At 61.0% G+C, this 21951-nt stretch overlaps 5 protein-coding genes across 5 annotated transcripts; all 5 read left to right on the forward strand.

The window, feature by feature from the left end:
- Positions 1-3158: 3158 nt before the first annotated feature.
- Positions 3159-6458, forward strand: LBRM_12_0220 (hypothetical protein, unknown function; the record flags this gene model as incomplete). Its single annotated transcript, XM_001563022.2, has 1 exon — positions 3159-6458. One exon carries the CDS (start codon positions 3159-3161, stop codon positions 6456-6458), a length of 3300 nt encoding a protein of 1099 aa, XP_001563072.2.
- A 1880-nt stretch (positions 6459-8338) lies between these two features.
- LBRM_12_0230 (putative proteasome regulatory ATPase subunittcc1l8.3) lies at positions 8339-9424 on the forward strand (the record flags this gene model as incomplete). Its single annotated transcript, XM_001563023.1, has 1 exon — positions 8339-9424. One exon carries the CDS (start codon positions 8339-8341, stop codon positions 9422-9424), a length of 1086 nt encoding a protein of 361 aa, XP_001563073.1.
- Positions 9425-10205: 781 nt separating this feature from the next.
- On the forward strand, positions 10206-11093 carry LBRM_12_0240 (putative hydroxyacylglutathione hydrolase; the record flags this gene model as incomplete). The annotated part of the gene is made up of 1 exon (XM_001563024.1): positions 10206-11093. The coding sequence occupies one exon, from the start codon at positions 10206-10208 to the stop codon at positions 11091-11093; it is 888 nt and encodes a 295-aa protein (XP_001563074.1).
- Positions 11094-12286: 1193 nt separating this feature from the next.
- Positions 12287-17038, forward strand: LBRM_12_0250 (conserved hypothetical protein; the record flags this gene model as incomplete). Its single annotated transcript, XM_001563025.2, has 1 exon — positions 12287-17038. The coding sequence occupies one exon, from the start codon at positions 12287-12289 to the stop codon at positions 17036-17038; it is 4752 nt and encodes a 1583-aa protein (XP_001563075.1).
- A 451-nt stretch (positions 17039-17489) lies between these two features.
- On the forward strand, positions 17490-19580 carry LBRM_12_0260 (hypothetical protein, unknown function; the record flags this gene model as incomplete). The annotated part of the gene is made up of 1 exon (XM_001563026.1): positions 17490-19580. The coding sequence occupies one exon, from the start codon at positions 17490-17492 to the stop codon at positions 19578-19580; it is 2091 nt and encodes a 696-aa protein (XP_001563076.1).
- Between the last annotated feature and the right edge of the window lie 2371 nt (positions 19581-21951).

The following is a 21951-nucleotide window of genomic DNA, read 5'->3' on the forward strand; positions in this document are numbered from 1 at the left end:
GGCATCTCGCCCTGTTACTGGCTGGAACCGCAAGTACGGAGGTGCAGCACTGAGCACTCGAGTCCCTGTCATCACCGGCGCACTCATGTAGCCCCCTGTCCTCACGGCACCAGGCCCTTCTCCCTGTGTGCGACTCTGCGCGTCCACCCCTGTAGAGTGACTCCTCCCTTTCTATGCACTCTTTGCGTGCTCCCGGATGATGCCGCCCACCTCACCGTGCGTGGGATCGCAGGAGTCCACAGCCACACTCTCGGTGCGCAAGCGCACGCTTATGCACGGGGCCCTCCCGCCTGGCACACCCGCTGCTGCCACAGACTCACGGCGACGTCCCGCCGGGGGCGGCACGCGCTGTGAAGCTCAGCTGGCCGGGGGGTATCGCACGTGAACAAGGCACGGAGAGATCCGCACCAACCAGCCCCGAAGCGCACGTGTGCGAAACACGCAGCATCTCCCACACCCGACCGAGTGGGCTGGTGCAGCACAGATGCCGGAAGCATGGCGGGAGCACCCCAAGCGGCACTATCAAGTCCTCCAGACTCCGCTCTGGAGAGTCTCCGAGGGACTTGACCTGTGGCTGGCCGGCCTCCTCCTCGAACCCATCGGGCATGCACCCGGACCACCCTTTGTTGCCCGCACGGCAGACGCTACCGCCTCCGCCCTCGAGCTGGGCCCTGAACGCGGCCCGTTCGCACCAAGGCGTGGCGTCCACCCACAAGTCCGGGTGGCACCCATCGCGCAGCGCGTACGCAGGGAAAGACGAGAAGGGGGCCCGTGAGACGCATGGCCCGACTCCGCGGCAGGCAGCTTGTCCCAGGCAACCAAGATTGGGTTGTGGGGGGACAGACGTCGGTAGACTGTGGCTGCAAGCGCGTGCCTGCTAAGTTGCTTGTGGTAGAAGAAATACATAGAAAGAAAAGCTGCTCGTTTCTCTCTCTTGTGCTGTCCTCGTGATGTTACACCGACGTGCGTGGGGCATTGCCGACATACGGCTGCGCTCGCACTCTGTGTTGTGTCTACGCTTGCCTCTAGCACCCATCCGCTACCTCTCCCTCTCCCTCTCCCTCCCCCCTCCCCCCTCTTGGGCATTACACACACACACGCAGGTGTTCACTCAATCAAGGCTTGTTGTTGGGTAGTGCCAATCTCCCCCCTCCCCCCCCCCCCCTCCTCTCTCTCTTGTGCAGAAAGGCGGCTATTTTTTTTTTTACGGACATTAGGGGACACCCCACCCACACAGACAAGCGCATGGTGGCACCTCGCTTGTGCATTGCGCCTACTTTCCTCGCTCTGACGTTCGGGTCACTGCCTTCCACCGCTGCGCTCCTCCTCCCCTGTGCGTAGGCGTGGTTGACGCCCTCGCGCACACTCACGCGTCGCCTCGCGTGTGTGTGTGTGTGTGTTCTTCGCCTTCTCGTGCCAACGTCTTGTGGAGCTTTTTCTTCTCCGTCGAACTTCTCGCGCCTACAGGGACACTGGAGAGCGCTGCGTGAGCGCTTGTCTGTGAGCGTGTCTGCGTGTGGGTGGGTTTGTGCTTATCATTCTTATCCCCCGCCCTTCCTGCTACACTGCAGACGACGCTGCCGGCTACAGAAGCATCTCGCGTCTTTGCTGGCGCTAACGTCCTCCTGCCCTCTCGTCGTTTTACTGGGCCCACCGTGTCTCTTCTCTCCACGCTCTACAGCTTGAGTCTCCTCCTTCTCTTCCGGCACCATATCTGCCTCTCTCGTGGGCTTTCCATCGTCACTGTGGCTTTACCTCGCCCACATACATCACGGTCCTCCTCCCTTGTCTCTCGCTGCTTTCTTTCCCGTGCTCCTACTCTCCCCCACTACGCCGTCTTTGGTTTGGTCCTGTTCTCTGGTGAGTCGGCGCCGTGCAGGAGCGTGTGGGGGGTGCGTCTCTCACGACATCCCCTTCTGTGTCTTCCACCTTGTTTCATTGACTAGCAGTGCGCATTGTTCTCTTACTTCTTCTGTCTCTTCGAGCCTGTTCTCGAGTGCGTAGTGCCGACAGGCATCGCTGTCATTGTCCTCAACCCTACCCCTCAGCTGCGTGCTTCGCAGATTTGCTGTGGTGTTTCGCCAGGACGCCATTTCACATAAGGATGAACAGACGACCGCATCCTTTGCCACTTTGATCTCCCCTGTGTTATCGTGTGTGTCCGCGCCCAGGCGAGTCGTACTGGTATCCAAAGTCCTCCAAGCGTTGTTCTCAGCTGCAGACGAGAAGCCGTGCTCGGTAGGTGCTGTTTCATATAGACCGGGCGCACCCACCGTACATCGCACTTGTTCGAGCTATCCTGTTCCCTCCCCCCCCCCCCTGTCCCTGTAGGTGCGGCTCTGTGTGTGTGTGTGTGTGTGAGCCCGTGTACTGGGGTAAAGCGAAGGTAGCCGCATTCGTGGGCTCCCAGCCGCTGCCTCTTTATACATCTCCTTCTACCTGCATTCGTCTACTTTAATTGGCCCTACAACACTTTCGTTTTTCGCACTGTTAGGCAATCGTGTCTCTCCCTCCTCTCCCTTCCTCATCTTTGCATTCACCCCCGCTCAGGCACGCGCAGTCCTGCCAATCTGTCGTCGCTTGTATGCTTGGCCACGTGTCTCTCTCTTAGCTTTCTCTTCTTTCCTTCATCATCACTGGTCTCTCTCCACCCACCACTTCCGTACTCGAGTCATCGTGACTGATCCTGCTCCTGCTGCGGCATCTTCTTGAGTGTTTCCTGTTCTTCTACCTCCCTCTGTCTGGGTGCCGCATCGCTTTACCTCCTCACCCGCTCCCGCACACACACACACACACGTTGTTACCGCCCAGTGAGCTCCAGCAGTGAAGCTTCAGCACCTCTGCTGCTTTCTCTCTGATTTATTTTGCTGTCCCCCCGTGTGTGCTCGCCGCAGGAGTCGAAGGGCAACACGCGCACATCGTTGATCCCCCACTTCTCTGTCGTTATCGGCTTCTTTCCTCCACCTCTTATCCTGCCGCCTCGTGTCTTGCGCCCCTCAGAAGCGTCGGATCGACTTTGTCTCCTGATCGACTCCGTACGCCTCGTTGACTTGCTTGTCGCTCAGGGCTCATTGGACTTCTCTGTGTCTTCGTTTCTGGCATCTGCTTCCCCTTCGTAGCCGAGTTCGAGGTGACCGTCTGCTGCTGCTGCTGCTGCCATGCCGCTGGCGCAGTCGTCATTCCCCGCCCCGCCTGACTCAGACGGTGGCAGCAAAGAAGGCAAACCCGAAAAGGCCAGCATGACACCAGAGCGTAGGACGCAGGAGCGAATGTGTTCATCGCTCACCTCTGCCAGCGTTCTCACAGGTACTCCTGGTGCCTCTGTAACCACTTCAGGGAGAGGCAACAAAGACTGTGAGGCTGAGCGCATCGATGCCGAACACCACGCTGTGTCAGACACACAGGATCATGAGCCCCTGCTGCACCAGTTGTCGTCCTCGACAGACATTACGGACTCTACATCGTCACTCCTGCGACCCCAGCTATTCACCCTCCTCCACGGTGCCGGCACCGCAAGAACTGCTGCTGGAGACGGCGCGAGTAGTAGTGTGGTGAATCCAATTCTCGCGCCGATTTCCTCTTCCACACCCACAACGGCGGTGTCTAAGGTGAGTGCGGAGCCGCTTGGCACACCCTCGCCTTGCCAACAAATTGAACCACAGCTGAGCTGTGACACGAGTGCCGCTGCTGCTCTAAACAGCAGCAGCGCAACGACTCCCCTAACAACCGCTGGCGTCTCCGCATGCGTCCTGTTCTTCTCTTCTCCCAGGGGCCGGAATCTCTCTAACGCTAGTCACCGCCTCTATCAAACCTTCTTCCTCTGGGCTGACGCGGCGGCATCATTGGCGGCGTCGTCGTCGACGTCGTCGCCTCAGACGACCCCGACAGAAAAATCCCGCGTACTGCCGCCGCTGAGCAGCAGCAGCACTCGAGCCGGTCATGAAGATGCCTCAGATGCTGGCGCCGCCGCAGCGGTGGGGCATGTGGAGGCAGAGGGCCGATCAGAGTCGACGGGAGTCACTGCGCCACTCCTTACCTGGGTGCACCCCGCCATTGAGAAGCGACGACCGGCGGGTACCGACCTGCCTGATGATGGGACAGCAGCAGCGACCGCAGCAACGCCATCCGTGACTCGGCAAAGGCAGGCAGCGGGCGTCGGCTGCAGCGATGTCGTCCCTCCTCGCAGTGTTGCGAGCTCTCTAACTAGCTGCTCTGTCACTGCTGTCACGCAAAGTGGTCCTCAGGCGAAGGAAAGCAAGAGCCACACCTTTACCAAGGCTACTGCAACGCAGGCGCCGTTGTTGCCGGAGTGCGAAGGTGTCGGTTCCTCCTCTGCTCCGGTCATTGGCTGCTCCTCAACAGAAAGCGGTTTGCCCCCTGAGGTATCGTCGCAGCACACCGATGAGAGCGAAAGCAGCTCGTCCGATTTGAGGTTTTCATCCACTGCTTCCCCCAGCATGCACCTCGCGCGGTACACCACGGATGCGGAGCAGCGCAGTCGCCCATCGGAGAGGTCAGGCCATGCGGGTAACCCTCACGACCATGGCGACTGTAGCCGCGACATCAAACCAGGAGGGAGCCGCGACGATGGGACGAAGGAACGTAGGCCTAACCACGACCACAATAGCGATCGCCACGGCGCGGCGCGATCGAGGGACGGGGATGTCGCGTATATCACCATGTCTTCTCTCATCACCCAGGTGGCCGTGCCTCCAACTGTCCATGAGGTGCTTCGTAACGCGAATGCCACTAAGGAAGAGCTGTGGATGGCACTGCGAACGGCCTGCCAGCAGTGTGAGTTGCTTCAGCGTCGTCTCGCACGAGCTGAGGGAGCACTAGGAAAAGGAGAGGAGGGTGAAGCGACTGAGGACGAGGAAGGGGCAGCGGATGAAGAGGGTGCGCTCACTAACACCACAGCGCACCGACGCCGGTGCCGCCATGTGGACAAGCCCTCAAAGAAACCCTTGCGCACGCACACGGTAGAGGAAAAGAAGAAAGCTACAAATAGGGGCAACACTGTCAAAGTCGTGAGCGCGGCGCAGAGCAGAACGTCAAGTACGCGGGCCGATTCAGCACAGATGCCCAGCAGTACCGCTCCACCGACTCCTACACAAACGAGCCGCCAATCCAGCTCTGGACACCAGGCGCGGAAGCGCTTTGCAAAACCTGTCCCTGCTGCGGCATCGACTCCCCCAACTTCGGCATCTGTCCTGTTCAGCGGACGCACAAGTACTACCGCCGTGAACCTCCATGGCAGAGGCTATTGTAGTAACAGTGATGCGTCGTCAGCGCTGCGCAACCGCGTATCGGAGGCGATTCGCCGCTTCGAGGCAAAGCGCAAGGCCCCACCGCACTCTCCGCGCGTGCGCCAGTCACCCGAGATGCACACACGCCCTGAAATCTGCGGCTTGGGTAGGCCAATGAACTCGCGTGATGTCACGAATGGTTCGCAGCTTTCTCGTGCATCAACTGCCTGCAAAACTGTGCGTGATCCCCAGCACTCGCCGCACATGGAAAGCGGCAGCTCTCGAAGTAGTTCTGACACAGGCGCAGCGTCGTGGTGTGTATCGAGGAGCGGAAGCGCCAATAGTTTAGGCGAGGCGCCTGTCTCCAGCGGCAGCGGGATCCTGATGATGCCCGAGCAGCAAGTCATCGCTGGATTGGAGGCGCAAGATCACGTCGCTCAGCGCGGCTGTAAATCCACTGAGCGAGTGCAACCGTCACCGAAGCGGCAGAAGTCCCGCCACCGCCATCGTGAGGCGCCGTTGTTGTCAGTCAACTTAGTTTCCGCAACGCAGGATGAGAGCGTCTGCTCCAACGGTCCGGCTGCCGCCACGGAAAGCCTGACAGCACTCTCCGGAGCTGCAGGCTCCATCCCGGCCACCTGGCCGTCATACGGTATGCAGGCGTTCTGCAAGGGTAGTAGAGGTGCGGAGAGCCGCAACGGGGGCCCACGTGCGGCCTGCAGCCCCATGCAGCTGAGCACAGCGCGGCGTCAGTCCGGATGGGCGCAACCGACGAGCGCCAACGGTGCCTCGGCAGCGGTTATTGCCAGTCTGGTGACGCCTCTCAGTGGTGCATTGCCTGCTCTGCACCCCTCCATTGTTTCCAGACGTTCGCCCACTCTACGCCCCACCCTCCAGAGTGGGGAAAGCATCTCCTCTGAATCAGCACGGTTGCGGCAGCATCCTTCGCCGAAGGCGACTCCCTACAGGGCTGCCGCCGCGCGCGTCTCGTATCACACCACTCACAAACAGCAGCGTACGTCTCCTCAATCGCGCAGCCCCAAGACAGCGGCGCTTCCAGCAGCCTCTGCAACGCTGGAGATGCTCAAGCAACTACAGCAGGAAGACGCGCCGGTCCCGCCCGTCACCAGTGACGATCAGAAGGCAGCGCTGCGCCAGTGGAGACGCGAAGCAGCAGTAATGAAGGTGAAGGGGTCCGCGCCAACGTGCTAGGCGACGCGGAAGCCTCGCGCAATGCGAAGTAAGAGCTTCTCTTCATGGGTAGGTGCTCGTCTCTGCCGTGGGGAGGAGGGGGGAATGTCCACAAGCACGAGCCCACATCTTCGGCACTGTTTCTTACGTACATTGTTTGCTCTACTCCAATTCATCAAGGGGGGGCGGCCCTCCATTCCAGAGCTACGCGCCGAACGCCTGCTGTGATGGGCCCCATCCTCTCTCCCCTGTTTGTCTTTGCTTACTCGGGTTCGTTTTGTCCTTTGCTTTGACCCCCTACACACGCACACACAAACTCACCCTCCCCTCCCTCTCTCCCTCCGCTCGCCCCTCACCTCAGGCTTTCACGGTGCCACGTCCCTCGACCAGCCTCGCACGTCGCCTGCACGGCGCTCTCTATTTCCCCCCCCCTTCTCTCTCTCTCTCACCACTTTGCCCTCTCCTCGCACTTTCATTTGCTGCGGCGCAGCACTGCCCGTCTGCGTCCTCCGGTGTTGCCCTTCTCGTGTGTAGAGAGTCGTCGGCTACAGACCCGCCTCCTCCGCCCGCCCCGCCCTCTCTCCTTCATTGTACGTTGCGCGTGTCTGTGCGCCCATCTTCTCCCTCCCACATTCCTTTGGCCTCCACATCTACGCTGTGCTGTGTCCGTGGGTGGGCCCAGTCGCTGTGGTCGGGCTACCCCTTCACCTCCATGCGTAGAGCGGCCTGCCTGCCAGTGCCCCCTGTCGGCGCGCCTAACGCCGGGCTTGGACGGCGGCTTTGAAGCGCTTTTTCTTATTTCTCTCCGGTGTTGCGTCTCTCCATCTCTGGCTGTCCCTCCCTCCCTCTCTCCCTCCTTCCCTCTCTCTCTCTGTGCACCACTTCGCTCAGTCTCCGTGGGCTTCTGCGTGTGCGCTGGCACGGATCGATGTAGTGTGTTGAGCCCGCATACTCGGGTACGCTCTTGCACTACCAGAATACTCTGTAACGCTAAGAACAAGATTTGTGCAATCAAAACGTATGGAAGTGGGGGGAGGGGGGGAAGCGCATCACCCTCACCGCCCCCCCACCTCCACCACCACTCATCATTGTTCGTATACCAGCGTGGCAGGCTGCGGTGGGAAGCTCGTAGCGCTGCTGCAGCAACCGTGACGAAGGCCCCTCCCTACCCCTCCACCGTTGCTGGCTGAGGATGGGCCTACACAGGCTGACTCCAGTGAGCCTGTGCACGGGCAGAGGAGCAGAGTCTGCAAGAGTGGCACACCGCATGCGCCACGCATGGACGTCGTCCCACAATCCTCTCATTCACAGCGCACTCGCTCACTCTCTCTCTCTCTCCTTCGCGCACTCCTCGCCAATGAGCACATTCCCCCTCTCGTCGCGCCTCGTCTTTGGCACCACTTCACCGCACCACATGCAAACACGCCACCCACACACGGGCAGTACGTGTGATTGCCGAATTACACCCCCGTTGATTTGATTGAAATACATTCTCTCTCGCTCTCTCCCTCTGTTTGGTTGCTCCGACCGGCTTGTTTTCCGAAGGTGTTCATCGGCGGTGCATCCTCGGGTCGCCGCTCTCTCTCTACCTCTACCTCTCTCTCTCCCCCCCCCCCTTTTCGCTCTCTGAGCGCACCCTGTTAGGAGAGCAAAGAGTGAGAGAAGACGCGTGCTGGCACTGTCCTTGTCGGCATCTTCAATCTATCAAAGGTCAGCAGCTGCCCCTCACTGAAACCTGCTCTAGAGTAACAATGGCCACCCTCAGCGTCGCATCCGGGTCGGCGACGAGGACCTCCGCTCTTACCGCCAAGAAGATAGAGAAGAACGCTCACACGAATCGCTCCCTCTTCGAGGAGTACGAGCAGCTTAGCAAAGATATCAAGCACACACAGCTGAAGACGATGATCTGCAGGACCGAGACGCATCAGCTGATGAAGGAAGAGAGCGCGGCGAAGCAGGAGGTGAAGCGCATCCAGGCCGTGCCCCTCGTCCTCGGCAACTTCGTCGAGGCTGTGGACAGCGTGCGCGGCATCGTGAGCGGCACGAGCGGCTCACAGTACTTTGTGCGAATCCTCTCTACCCTCAACAAGGAGCACCTCAAGCCGAACGTCAGCGTCGGCCTGCACAAGAGCAGCAACGCCTGCGTGCAGCTGCTACCGAGTGAAACAGACGCAACAATCACGCTGCTCAATTCGAGCGACAGGCCCGACGTCACGTACTCAGACGTGGGTGGCCTGGACATGCAGAAGCAGGAGATCCGCGAGGCGGTGGAGCTGCCGCTGACCCACGCGGGCTTGTACGAGCAGATCGGTATTGACCCTCCCCGCGGTGTGCTGCTCTATGGTCCGCCCGGCACCGGCAAGACTATGCTGGTGAAAGCTGTGGCACGGCACACGAAGGCCTCCTTCATCCGCGTTGTCGGCAGCGAGTTTGTGCAGAAGTTCCTCGGCGAGGGCCCTCGCAAGGTGCGTGACGTGTTTCGCCTCGCCCGCGAGAACGCGCCATCGATCATCTTCATTGACGAGGTCGACTCCATCGCGACCAAGCGCTTTGATGCCCAGACCGGTGCCGATCGCGAGGTGCAGCGTGTGCTGGTGGAGCTCCTCACCCAGATGGATGGTTTTGACCAGACAACGAACGTGAAGGTCATCATGGCCACAAACCGCTGGGATACGCTGGACCCCGCGTTGCTACGCCCTGGCCGCCTCGATCGCAAGATTGAGTTCCCCTACCCCGACCGCCGCCAGAAACGCCTTGTATTTCAAGTGTGCACATCGAAGATGAACCTGTCGCCGGAAGTGGACCTCGAAGACTACGTTACGCGGCCGGAGAAGCTGAGCGGGGCTGATATCCAGTCAATCTGCCAGGAAGCGGGTATGCTGGCAGTGCGAAAGAATCGCTACGTCATTCTGCCGCGAGACATCGAGAATGCGTACCGTACGGTGATCAAGAAGACGGGAGAGGAGACGTACGACTTCTACTCGTGAAGATCGCGTGGCTTCTTTGTCTGGGCGCAGGGGTCGAACCCTTGACGCTCCTTATTTCCCCTCCCCCTCCTCCCCCCCCCCCCCACACACACTTTATCTTCTTCTGCCTTCTCCCTCCCTTTGGGGCGCAGGTGTGGCCGCTGTGATCGGCCTTGCAGCCTACGCATGTGTGAGTGTCGATGTCTGTTAAGTTGTCTCCCTTGGTACGTCTGGGCGCTTCGCATGGTGATGTGTGTCTCAGCGCTCGCAGCTGGCAAACAGAAGAAACGAAAGGTAAAAGCAGCGACGAAGCTGAACAACACACTCGCGGATCGCGCGCTCGGCATGGGCGGCTCCACCGCGAGGCAACTGTGGGGGGGGAGGGGAGGGGGGAGGAGCTTCTATGGGCAGATGCGCATCCCCACATACACGTCTGGGCTGCCCCGCGCTACGGCGGACTAGTCTGTCGCCTGCGTGCATCGACTACACCTCCCTCATCTCTCGTGGCAGCTGTGTCCTTAGGAGGGAAGTCTGGCAAGTCGCTTCTCTCATGCCTCGCTGCCCCACTCCCGGCCTCTTCCTGTAGGCTTCCGTCCCTGCTCACCCGTACCTTGAGAGCCCTTCTCCCTTCCCATCACTAATGGCTGCCCCTCCCCCCTGCCTCCTCCTCTCGATCTCGCTCTACTCGCTCCACCACTTTCGCCGCCTACACAGGCTCTTTCTTCAGCGCCTCCCCACTCGCACCCACGCACTCAACACCCGCGCACATCTACGCAGAACTGTTCAGGTACTACCTGGCGTCATGCGCAACTACTACACGAAGAAGTTCGGCTCCACCTTCTCCGTCACGGTGGTGCCCACCCTTAAGGATAACTTCTCCTACCTGATCAACGATCATGCCACCCACACGCTCGCAGCCGTGGATGTGAATGCCGACTACAAGCCCATTTTGAAGTACATCGAGGAGCACCTGAAGCAGCAAGCTAACACCGGCGTCACGTACAACTTCCGCGTCATTCTTAGTACCCACAAGCACTGGGATCATTCAGGTGGCAACGCGAAGCTCAAGGCAGAGCTAGAGGCGATGAATAGCTTGGTGCCAGTGGTGGTGATCGGCGGTGCCAACGACGACGTCCCTGCTGTCACACAGCCAGTCCGCGAAGGCGACCGGGTCCAGGTTGGAGAGCTCTCCGTTGAGGTAATCGATGCGCCGTGCCACACCCGCGGTCACGTACTGTACAAGGTGCACCACCCGCAGCACCCCAACGACGGTGTCGCCCTCTTCACCGGCGACACCGTGTTCATCGCCGGCATTGGCGCCTTCTTCGAGGGAGACGAGAGGGACATGTGCCGCGCGATTGAAAAGGTGTACCACATCAACCAGGATAACAACTACGCCCTCGACGCGGTCACCTTCGTCTTCCCCGGACACGAGTACACTGCCGGGTTTATGAATTTCTCAGAGAACAAATTCCCTGACCGTGTCGGTGACGACCTGTCGTTCATCCGGGCACAGAAAGCAAAGTACGCGGCAGCCGTGAAGAAGGGAGATCCATCGGTGCCGAGCTCGCTGGCAGATGAGAAGCGGCAGAACCTCTTCCTGCGCGTGGCTGACCCGGCCTTTGTGGAGAAAATGAATCAGGGCAACATGCAAGAGCTCATGCTGCACTTGTACAACGCCTGTGACTGAGCACCGACTGCAGCGCTCTCTGTGAGTTTAGGAGGGAAAGGCGGACAAGGGGCACTGTGGCAAAGCTGCGCGACAGCGAACAGCGTCACACGGTAGGCTCAGAGGGCTCTCCTCAGCAAGGCACCGGGGGAGCGGGGGGGGGGAAGGTAACTGGGAAAAATTCGTTTAGCAGTCGGTGTGCTCGAGCGCGGAACCGCAGATGCGCCTCTGTGCTGGTGCGGACAAGGCCTACAGCAGTGATATCAGCAGCGCTGCTGCGTCGTCGTCTCGGCTGCCATCGGACACTGGAAGCGGGGGAAAGAGCAGTCTGGTGCGAAATCTACCACACCCCCTCGTTCTCGCCCTCCACCGACTCACGGGTCACTCATCAATCTTATTCACCTCACGTTCTCCGTCCCCACTCAGCCCACTCACACATACCACAAGCACTCGTACCCAAGCACGGCAGTCTTTCCGCTCCTCCCCACCCCCGCACTTCCCCGCATACACGAAGGTGAAGGACGAGGAATGCTGGGCTACAACGGCTCTCGCTGTTTTCTCGTCTTTGGCGCAAGCGGCTCGTGGCGCGGTGGGGGAGGGACTTCCGGCGCGTTGTGTGCCACTTTGACTGGGGTAGGGAGGAGGTGTGCTCGTCTTCGCTTCCGGGACGGCACCTGCGGGATTTATGCCTTCAGAAGTGGACACGAACGTGCGCGCTGGTGATGTCCTCAGTGGTCGTGAGCGTGCGACGCGAGTCTCACGTGAAAACAAAATCGAAAATAGAAACGCAAACCTCCTTCTCCGTCGCTCTGGTGTGGTGTTTGCACACACCGTGCAGGTGCGCGTGTGTGCTGGTCACTCAAGCACGCCAACCCTCCTGCTGCTTCGCATTTTGCGCGGCGTTCTCTACCACCCTCTCCGCCTCCCTGCCTCCTCCCCCTCCCCTCTTCCTCTTCATTCATCACGTGCACGCACAGCTCGAACACGCGCGCGTGCACGTCGACACGGCAGACACACGCGGAAAAGGCTCGAAAAGGGGGGAGAAGGGGAGCGACTGGCCAAACAAAACCCGCGCGCCCTCCGACACAAAGAGTGGTCCCAAGACGCACAGCGCAGCGCACGTCAAAGTCATCAGGACTCCGCTCGAATTACGCTGCCGACAGTGGTGAGACTCCGTAGAGAAGCCGCCTCAACTCATTTCGCCAATTCTCGTCATGAGCGCCAGTAGTAACCTTGAAAAACTGCTGCCTTCTCTCTATGAGTTTCTCTCTGTTCACCCGTCAGATGCATACGCGCCGGCTTCAGCTGCGCCGACCCAGCGATCCGGTGATGACCTTTACCCTGGCTGCAGCAGTGACAACGGTCGCAGCAACGCCACAAGTCCCTCAGCCATCTCCTCTTCCTCGCTCGGATCTGATCTGGCATGCGCGACTCCAGCCATCATCGTACAGAGCTATACGCGCTGGCGGCGGTGCATCACCGTGTGGCGAAGGGTGATCGGCAATGACAGCTTGTTTCTCACCGTGCTTCTGCACGCGGGTTGTCTGTGGTGCCCCAACTACGCAGCACTCTATCGAGCGAAGCGCGACATCACCACGCGGGCCCAGCAACAGCGCCGGTCTGCACAAGCAACCCCTGCCTCAGAAGACAAATCTGCATTGGAGGTTGGCAGCGCAACCCTGGAAGGAGAACAAGGCAGCCTCGTGCTGCGGCCCTGGACAACCGCCACTTCCGATACACCACACAACAGCCCTGTCAAGCGGCGAAGCAAGCGCGGCGGCAAGGTGGCAGCAGAGACAGCTGCGCACTCCATCAGCGTCCTGGCAGCGGCAGTTGACGTGCATGCGGAGCTGGCCGCCATGTGCCCCGCAAGCGTGTGGGCGCTGCATGTACTGCATTTTTTGAGGGTGGAGGAGGTGTGCACTGTGCCCAGCAGCGGTAGCAAAGCGAAGTCGGTGCGACACGGTAATATGACCAGGACAAACTCTGAGACTTCCTCATACGCGTCCTGGTCCCCTCATGGGGACAGCGGCGACTCCAGTGAAAACGAATTCAGCAGCACGAGCAGCAACAGTCGTACCAGCCGAAGCGGTAGCCGCGACTCCCACAGCAGCATAGAGAGCGCGCGGGCAAACAGTGATCGGACGAGTGACGCGGTCGATGGCTGCATTGCAAGTGGGCGGAAACCAGCGGCTGGTCGAGGATGGGGTGGCGGGCGGCGCAGAGGCGGTCGCGGCGATGGCGGCGGCAGCGGGCAGCGAGGCATGAAGCGGCAGAATAGACCAGAGCGGGCGGAGCGCCACCTCGCATCCAGTACGAGTGGTGATCGCACGAGGCGGCGCCGCCGCGACGGGGAGCGAGCTTGCGAGGGACGTTTGCCATTCGATGCGTCCTGGACGAAATGGGCAGCGTCCTCCTCGCTGCTTCCTAAACTGTCGAAGAATGAGGGCGATGGAGGGGGTGGCGGAGACAAGCACCTCCGCAGCACACTCGCGGCTGTTCTCTCCGTGCTGCAGCAGCAGGAACAGCAACGCGTCTCTGCTCGCCTCCGTGATGGGACAGTGGACGGCGATGTCGGGGAAACGAATGATAAGACACCGCATGGTAGGGGAGAGGGGTTTGGCGCAGGGTACCGCACCTGTGACTGCGGCAACAGCACTCTCAATGGAACATCCGCGACGGCTGAGCAGAAGCATGCACTGCTGCTCCGCGCCACCATCACCCTCGTAAGCGAGGAAGAACCTCTGGTGCAGCAGGTGGCGACGGCGCTCGTGAACGAGTGGCTCGATCTCATGTCGGTAGAAACCTCCACTCCCCAGTCACGCGTGACGACCACAAGCGCACCAACAGAAGTGATGGGGGAGGTGACAACTCTCTCTGACGGCAGCGCGCCTCGCCGGAGGTCGGGACTCCCCAGGACACAGTCTTCCTCCTGCGCTGATGCCTCCGTGCAGGCGCTCCATCACCATCGCCTATGCGACGCGCGCAACTACTGGCTCTCGTGTCTGCTGAAGATGGTGGCGTACCTCGATGGCGTGCACTCGGCCCTTCGTGAAGAGAACATCCACATGAGCGCCGTCCTCGCCCGTCAGGGCATCGCGCCGCAAGACGCAGAAGATATCTTTACCAAGTCACTGCCAGCCATCTTCAACTGTGTGCTTGTAGAAGAGGCTTTGCATAGCGCGGCCACCGCGTTGCCGGCTTCGCAGCCACGCACCTTCACAACGTGGGCAACTTCGCCCCTGCTGGCGTCCGCTTGCGGAAGTCCGGCCCTACGCTTGTGGATGCCGCCCCCAGCGCTGCTGCTGCCGTTTCACTTGATTGGGCGTGGGTCGGTGTTTGGGGTGTGGGTGCCTCCAGGCGTGGCGGCACGCCAAGGGTCGATCGACTACCTGCCTGCACTGGCGTCGACGCGCACCTCCACCCGTGCGCATGGTCGCTTTGTGTCCTACGTCATCGACTCACACGGACTGCATCTCGGCACGGAGCCGTACTGCAGATGTGGGGCACTGGTGCCGGAGAGCAAGTCCGTCGACACGGAGCGCCGCGGTGGGGTGGAAGCGCTGCAGTCATGCAAGCGAGCGTCTGTGGGTGTGAATGGACAGGATATGACAGCCCACCCTCGCCCTCCTAGGCATTCCTCAGGCCACTGCCGGCTAGGCTTTGCGGTGCGTTGTACGGAGCCCGAATCGCTTCTCGAGACACACTACCTCACCTCGCTCGAGTATCTGCTTCCCGTCCTCCGTGTACCCGACGTGAAGAGCCAGCAGGCCGCCAACGGCGACCTCCCACGCGATCAGCTAGAGCAGCAACCTGCGCTACGGTGGTGGACGTGCACGCTGAACGAGACGGTCGGTACTCCGCGCATGGACGTCTACGCCTCACGCACGCTGCTGATGCTTCCGATACCGACTCAGAACACACTGGACAGCACCGCTGGCCATGCCGCAAGTTCAGCGCGGGTCGACGCCGGTACCACCACCAACACACTCACCGTAGGCGGAACGCACCACGCAGAGACTCGTGCGAAAAGTGGGCCGAGTGCGCTGGCGTCCTCGTCGACAACGGTCGGAGCTCGTAAGCGGCCCCGCGGCGGGTTCCACCGGGGGCCGACCGTGTCTGCGGAGGAGCAGGCGGTCCGGCGTCAACACCCGCTGCTCTACCATGCGATGCGCTTACAGCTACGCGCGGGGAAATTCGCGTGTAAGGGAGGCAGTGGCGGCTCTGAGAGTGGCGATACTGAGCTCGTGCTGCTTTACGGTCATCCGCGCGGCGAGGAGACGACGACGCTGCGCCACATGGGCTTCACGGTACGGACTGGCAGTCACCACAGGCTGGGCCGTGGCGGCGCCGCCTTTGCCAGACGTATGGATCTACCTGCTGGGTCGTCCGTGACGGAGCTGAACAGTGGTGTCGGCGGCGGTAGAGGACGCCTCACCTTGTCCAGAGATGCGCTTGGCACCACGCTCGAGGGCATGTACCTGATCGCCCGCCGTGTACTGGGGCTGCAGGGCCTCTTTGTGTCCTCTGCATCTGCGCTCACTACGCCGGCAGCAGCAGCAGCAGCAGCAGAGGCACGCGCCAGCGGCAAGGGGAGCCCTTCCGTCACTGGCGCTGCTGCACTGGGTGATGGGGACGCGTGTGCTTCGCTCAATGGCACTACAGTCACACACATGGCTGCCTCTACTCTCGGTCCACAGACGGAGAAGGAGGCCCTTGGCACCGTGGCAGCCACGCTTGCCCTTATGTGCCTCGTACTCAGCCATAGCCTGCTAGATGATTTGCTTGAGCAGCCGTTCCTCGTGCTCTGGACAACAGAGCTGGCGTCGTTTGTACTCGACGTGTCGCTGCTGATGCCGCGACCGCTCCCTCGATTGCTGAAGGCGGACGGATTTGCTCTAGCGCTTCTGCCGCAGCCGGCACAGTCGCTGCTCCTGATGGTGGGGCTGGCAGCCACACTGGTGACGCGGGAGGTGCACATGGCTGCTGCATCCAATCAAGGCAGCGAAGGGGGCGATGGCAGCAGTGGTGGGAGGGGGCGCGGCGCCGGCGGCACGTCATCGACGTCGACATCCACCATACCTCAGTCACATCCGTGGTGGTTCACCTTCCGTTCGACAGTGCTACGCGACACCGAGCTGCCGAGCTGCCTGTACAGTGGCGTCTGGCCCATCGTGGAGAAGGCCGAGGCCACCCTTGCCACTTTGCTGGCGGAGGCGCGGCGCGACACATCTGGCAATCGCCAAGCAAGTGACGGAAGGCACAGCCATCCTTCTCTGCCGGTAGGCAGCGACGGAGGAGAAGAATACGCGGGGGCAGGAGCCCCGATGCACGTGTCGGGCCGTGGTGGCCGCCGTGGTGGCGCAGGAGGTAGGCGGGTCCTGTCTCTTTCAGCCCCGTCTCCGCCCACGGCTGCGGGTCGCCAACCACCCGTGGATGCGCTGAGCACCTCATCATCGAAGAACCGTGACGTTACGCCTCACGGAAGCACCATTGATAGAGCCAACCCCTATGGCCACCGACTTCTCTTGAAGGAGTCTAGAGCAGACGGCGCGCCTGGAGAGCTCTCTGTGAAAGCAACACTGAACCGCAACAGCAATGCAGCAGCGTGCGGAGCAGGCAGCGTCGTGTCGGCGGACCAGTCTTACGTACCCCGTCGACTCTGCGGGCACGCCGTCCTTTGCCAAGACGATGGCACCTGGAGTGCGGAAGCCGGGTCGAGCGACACCCACGCCGCTTCGAGAGCCTTGCCATTCGCCGAGGGGGTTCGCGTCGTGTCTGGCATTGAAGTGGCGCTGCTCAGGACGAGTTCGGCTCACGTCAAAGTGGTGTCGCCATTGTCGCGTATGTTCTCGCTCTCCTTGAGTGGTGTAACACTGCTGCCTCAACTAACCGCTGCCTTCGCCTCGGCGCTGTGGGTGTCCCTGGAAGCGGAGGAGATGTACTCGGGTACCAGTGCTGCGTAACACCATGGCAGTCGACGCCGCATGCCTTGAGGGTCATCTATGGTGGTGCTGGACCGCCTCCCGCGACCCCCCTCCTCCTCCTCCCCCCTCTCTCATGCGTTCTTGAATAATCACAGCCACTAAAGAAAAGGCGCGGTGGCACCCCTCCCCCTCCTCCTCTTCCTTCTCATTTCAGCCGTGCCTCTCGCCGGCGAGCCGCCATCCTCCCTCCTCGTGGCATCCCTTCTTCATCACCGCCCACGCTGTTTGATTGGCCTCTCTCTCCTCCCCCTCTCAACTCGCTCGTCCCCCCTCTCCTCTCTTTCCTGCAGGCACATCTCCACGACGCGTTTCTACGGACCCCAACGAGTCCCGTCGCAGTACGACAGGCACGCCTACGCACCGATAGCTCGTCATACACGAAGACGCTGGGCGAGGCACGGCAACGGTGTACAGTATCTTCTCAGCCAGCATGGTCTTCCTGGGTCATTGTGCTGGGCACGTTGCGCACGTATGTCTCCTCGGCATCACAAGGCGGCTCTGGCGTCGGCTGCCGCGTCTGCTCATGTGCGCAGTGCTCTTAGCGCTGCTTCTGCTCTGTAGCACCACCGCTCTCGTCGCAGCCATCACAACCATCACGCCCCTCCTGAACATCACCCCCACCGACAAAGCCAACCCTGACGACTACTACAAGCTGTTGGTCGCCCAGGATGCTACCATTGTGGCCGGCAGCACCACTGCTCTTAGTAGCGACGGAATCGCCTATCCGAAGCTTAACATCGTTAAAGGATTGCGGTCCATCTTCAACAATTCGCGGGTGCCAACGCCGCTGAGCACTTCTACGCTGACGGACACCCCCCTGAGGACCTTCCCTGCTGACGCCCTGTCGGAGCTTCTTGTAGTGATGGCGCTCCTCTACCTCGACTCCACCAGCGCGCTGCCGTTCGCCCTCCATGCGCCGATCCCGTCCACGTGCCTGCCGACCTCCTACGCCGGTGGCCCCACCCTCGTCAACCCGTCCTTTCCGAATGTGCCCATCACTCTCAACATGCTGCTGCTGCATGTCTCCTCTATCACCGAGACGAGCCCTGACTTGGGCACCCCAGCTGGGCCCTCCGGCGCCGCGCCGAGCCTCTCCACTTTTGTCAGCTCCCTCCTCTCCGCCACGGGCGCGCCACTCTTCAGCGCCAGCCAGCCCGGCCTATCTAGCAGCTACACCCACTCGCACGCCAACGTGGCGATCGTCGCCTACATCGTAGAGCAGGTCTTGGCGAAGTCGACAAACCACTCGACCCTCTCCGGCATCGGCGAGTTTCTCTTCGGTGTCGTGCTGCCACCGCTGCAGCTGTCGTGCAGCTTTTTACTAAGCCGCGACGGTCATGTCATCGGCACACCCGACCCCTTTCCTAACAGCTGCACCCGCCATGTGCTGAACGACGTCGCCCGCCAGGCCCTTAACCGCAGCGGCAGCGGCAGCCTGGAGAGTTATCCCATCCAGGCCCTGTACTTTTCCGATCACACGCTCTTTACGACCAGCGCAGACATGGCGAAGTTGACGACAGAGTTGCTGGTGCCGGGCGGTGTCTATCACGCTACCATTGGTGCCCTGATGCTCCAGAACGTGGTGGCGATTACAGCGCCGACGATGCCCTACACGGAGGGACGCGCAGCCGGTCTCTTCCTGTTCAGCGCGAACAGCCTGTGCGTTACGATGTACGCCGCCATCTCCTACAGTGGCAGTGCGCCGTACTGCCACTACAGCTCCTCGACAGTGTCCGACTCAGCACCGCCCTTCGGGCTGGTCGCCTCTGGTGGCATGAATGATGAACTCGCCATTCTGTGCGTCCCTGTCGTGAGCAACAAGAAGATATTTTGCTCCATTGCTGAGCTTTCCTTCTCCGACGCTGGCTGTCGCCGGACCAACGTGGCAACAGCGGGGAGCCGCGCCGTCGGGCTTGCCATGGTGAGCTTGGCGCGCTTGACGAGTGAGCCTATCCCAGCGAGTGTAGCCCCAAGGTCTCCACCAAAGACCCAAGCCGTGAGCGGAGGGTTCGTCGTCATTGGAGTAGTCGCCACACTCGTGGTTGTGATCGTCGCCTCCTACCTCACCGACTACTTCATCCAGCCGCCGCCGCCAGTGAAAACTATAGCACCGATTTCGAAGGGTCAAATCAACCTGCGGAGTGGCACCGCGCTGAATAACCCCAACGGCGACCGCGGCGCAGTGGACGGATCTGACAGACCCGTCAGCGGCGAGCTCCCAATGGCGCTTCACGAGAACGGTGGAAACGATGGCGCTGAGGAGCTGTACAGTGGGGCAGACGACGAGGTGCCGTACCTCATGCATAGCGGTGGCCCTGCTCGTGGCGGCTCGTCACTATGTCAGCATCGCCCGCTCCAGCGTCGGTACCGTGACAGCAGCGAAGTGAACTCGCCCAACGGCGGCTCCGACTCCAGTGGTGATGATTGCTGGGGCGATAGCCAGGACGGCACGGATCGCTTCCCCACAGGGTCACAGAGGCCCAACCCGAACGGCATTCTGCGCTTCGACGCCTACACGTAGAAAAGCGGAAGCAGCAGTGGCCGTTGGCCGCAGACGTACGCCCCCTCCCCCCTTCGTTGCACGGCTTTGGATCTCACCGTTGTGGTTGTCAGGCGCGCCCCTCCCTTCTCTCTCCCCCCCCCCTAACACCCTCGCATACACCGCACGCCAAAACTTCGTACACGCCTTCATTGTAGAACTGTAGACGGCTCGACAGAGACAAACACCCCTGAAAGTATTATCGATCTCTCCTCTGGGCGCGCGCCTCATGACCGCCGCCGCCCCCCCCCCCTCCCTCCCGCCTTTTCCATGCAAACTTTCGCATGAGCGCGTGTTTTTCAGGGAAGCGTATGCGCCGCGTCCCACCTCACTGGCGCCGTCGTGGGGAGAAGCGACTGATCGCGGGGAATGATCGCAAGAGATGAAGGTGCCACGTACGTCCTGTCAGCACGTCCTGCGCGTGAGCGTCGCACTTTGTAGGACATGGGGGAGTTTAGAGGGGCAACACACACACACGCGCACATCCTCTCAGCATACACGAGCTTGTCGCTCTCACCCTCCCTGGGCCTTTTCCTGAGACTATTCACGCCTTTTGACCCCACTGTCCTCTCTTCCGCATCCTTCATGAGCGCACGCCGCTGCTACAAGCCACCGAGAAGTTAGCCAAACCTCTATATCGTATTTCTGCATGGCTCGTGCGCGTCTACCTCCGCCCACCCCACCTCTCTCCGATCTTAATCTGATCTTCATCATCGCACTCCCCCTCCCTCCTGGTGGTTTTTTGCAGCAGCCCTCCGTCTCCACTCTGCTGCTCCCTCCGTCCGACCTTCACTCAGATATGGCGCTCATAGTCGTCTGATGTCTCTTCTGCCCCTTTCCCCTGTTGGACGCTCATCCCCCCTCTCTCTCTCGTCCGTTGACCTCGCCCTCCCCACATTGCACAGCACGGCTTGGACGCAACACGCAGCGGCGGCATTTCTTCGCTTGTTTAGCCCTAACTTCTCTCGTGCTGCTCAGTGCCTGTGTATATGGGATGGTCGTACTTCACTGAGCGAAGGAGTCGCGAGCTCCAATGATGCCGAGTAGCCGAGAGGTGGCGGAACAGCTTGGTGCCATTCCGGATTACTCACAAAGTGTTGAGCTGAAGAGCGAATCTCTTAGGCTGCGTCGTTTCGATGGCTGTCTTCGGGAAGACTCAAGCTCTCCCTGTGCTCTCTCTCTCGCGGGGATAGGCTTGTGTACGGATGGCCCGGCGTACTTCTTGTGCTTGAGTTTGCCACCCTCGTTTTCACGTCTCCCTCTCCCCTCTTTCCTGTTCGCAGCGCTGCTCCTAAGATTCAGGTCAAGGCACACTGAAGAGGTTTTACGCTGGCGTCGGGGGACTTTGGGCAACACAAGCGGAGCGCTACAACTTCCTCAAGGCCCTCGACCTGCCAGAAGAGCGCCTGCTTCCCGTCCCGCATGTCATCCCCACTCTGAGCTGCGCACACGCGCCTCGTGGTGGAGGCGAGTCAGCGGAGACGGCGGCATCTCTCCCCTTTTTTTTCGCTCTTACAGAATTACGATGTGACGCGGGGGGCCGGGCGCCTGTGTGGGGCACACGCGGCACGCAAACGGGTGTGGCAGCGCCTCACGGAGGCGGAAGCCGAGTTTGCTGCATTGACACGCCCTCTCCAAATCTTCTCTGAGAACGATGCCCGCTATCCACCGGCGCGCGCTGGAACGTGGGCGTGGGCCAGGGTGTGGCCTGAACCACCGTGGGCATCATCACCCCATCCCCTGTGGCAGCTATGGCCATGACTGGCAAGACTTTGGTCGCTGCAGAAGAGTCTCCGGAGGACGACCTCGTGGCGGCGGTGCGTCGCATCGCTGGTCGGATCGACGTGGCCAACCCTCTCACGCCCCCATGGCGCGAGTCGCGGGCACGCATGGAGGAGTCGTCGTTGGGTTTTGGCTGCCGAGCCAAGTATACTTTTAAGAGCGGAGTGCATATGGAGCGAAAGGGGAAGATTGGTGAGCCGCCCTCTCCAGCGTCTTGCAAAGCTGACCGTGGTGCTGCGTAATCCAGGGCTCTCCATCCGGCCCTTTGCATCGATTCTGCCCCTTACGCTCCTGCATGCTGCACACCACCACCACCACCACTCCTTCCTCAACCCCGCGTGGGCGTTTTCGCTAGCGCGGGCGTGCAGAGGCAAACCTCGCTCCGTTCACGGTGAACTTGGATGGGATGGCCCTCTGCTGTGCCTTAACGCCACGGCGCGTCTCGAGCTGCTCATGTTGGATGCGCAGCTCGTGCGCCGTAAGTGGGCTGGTATGGCGTACAATCGCACCTCCTCCTACCAATGACGGAGGCAACGACGCGATTTGCTTCACAGCCACGTCTCTCGGTGGA

This window comes from Leishmania braziliensis, chromosome 12 (assembly GCF_000002845.2).
Source record: "Leishmania braziliensis MHOM/BR/75/M2904 complete genome, chromosome 12".
Taxonomy (NCBI): Eukaryota; Euglenozoa; class Kinetoplastea; order Trypanosomatida; family Trypanosomatidae; genus Leishmania; species Leishmania braziliensis.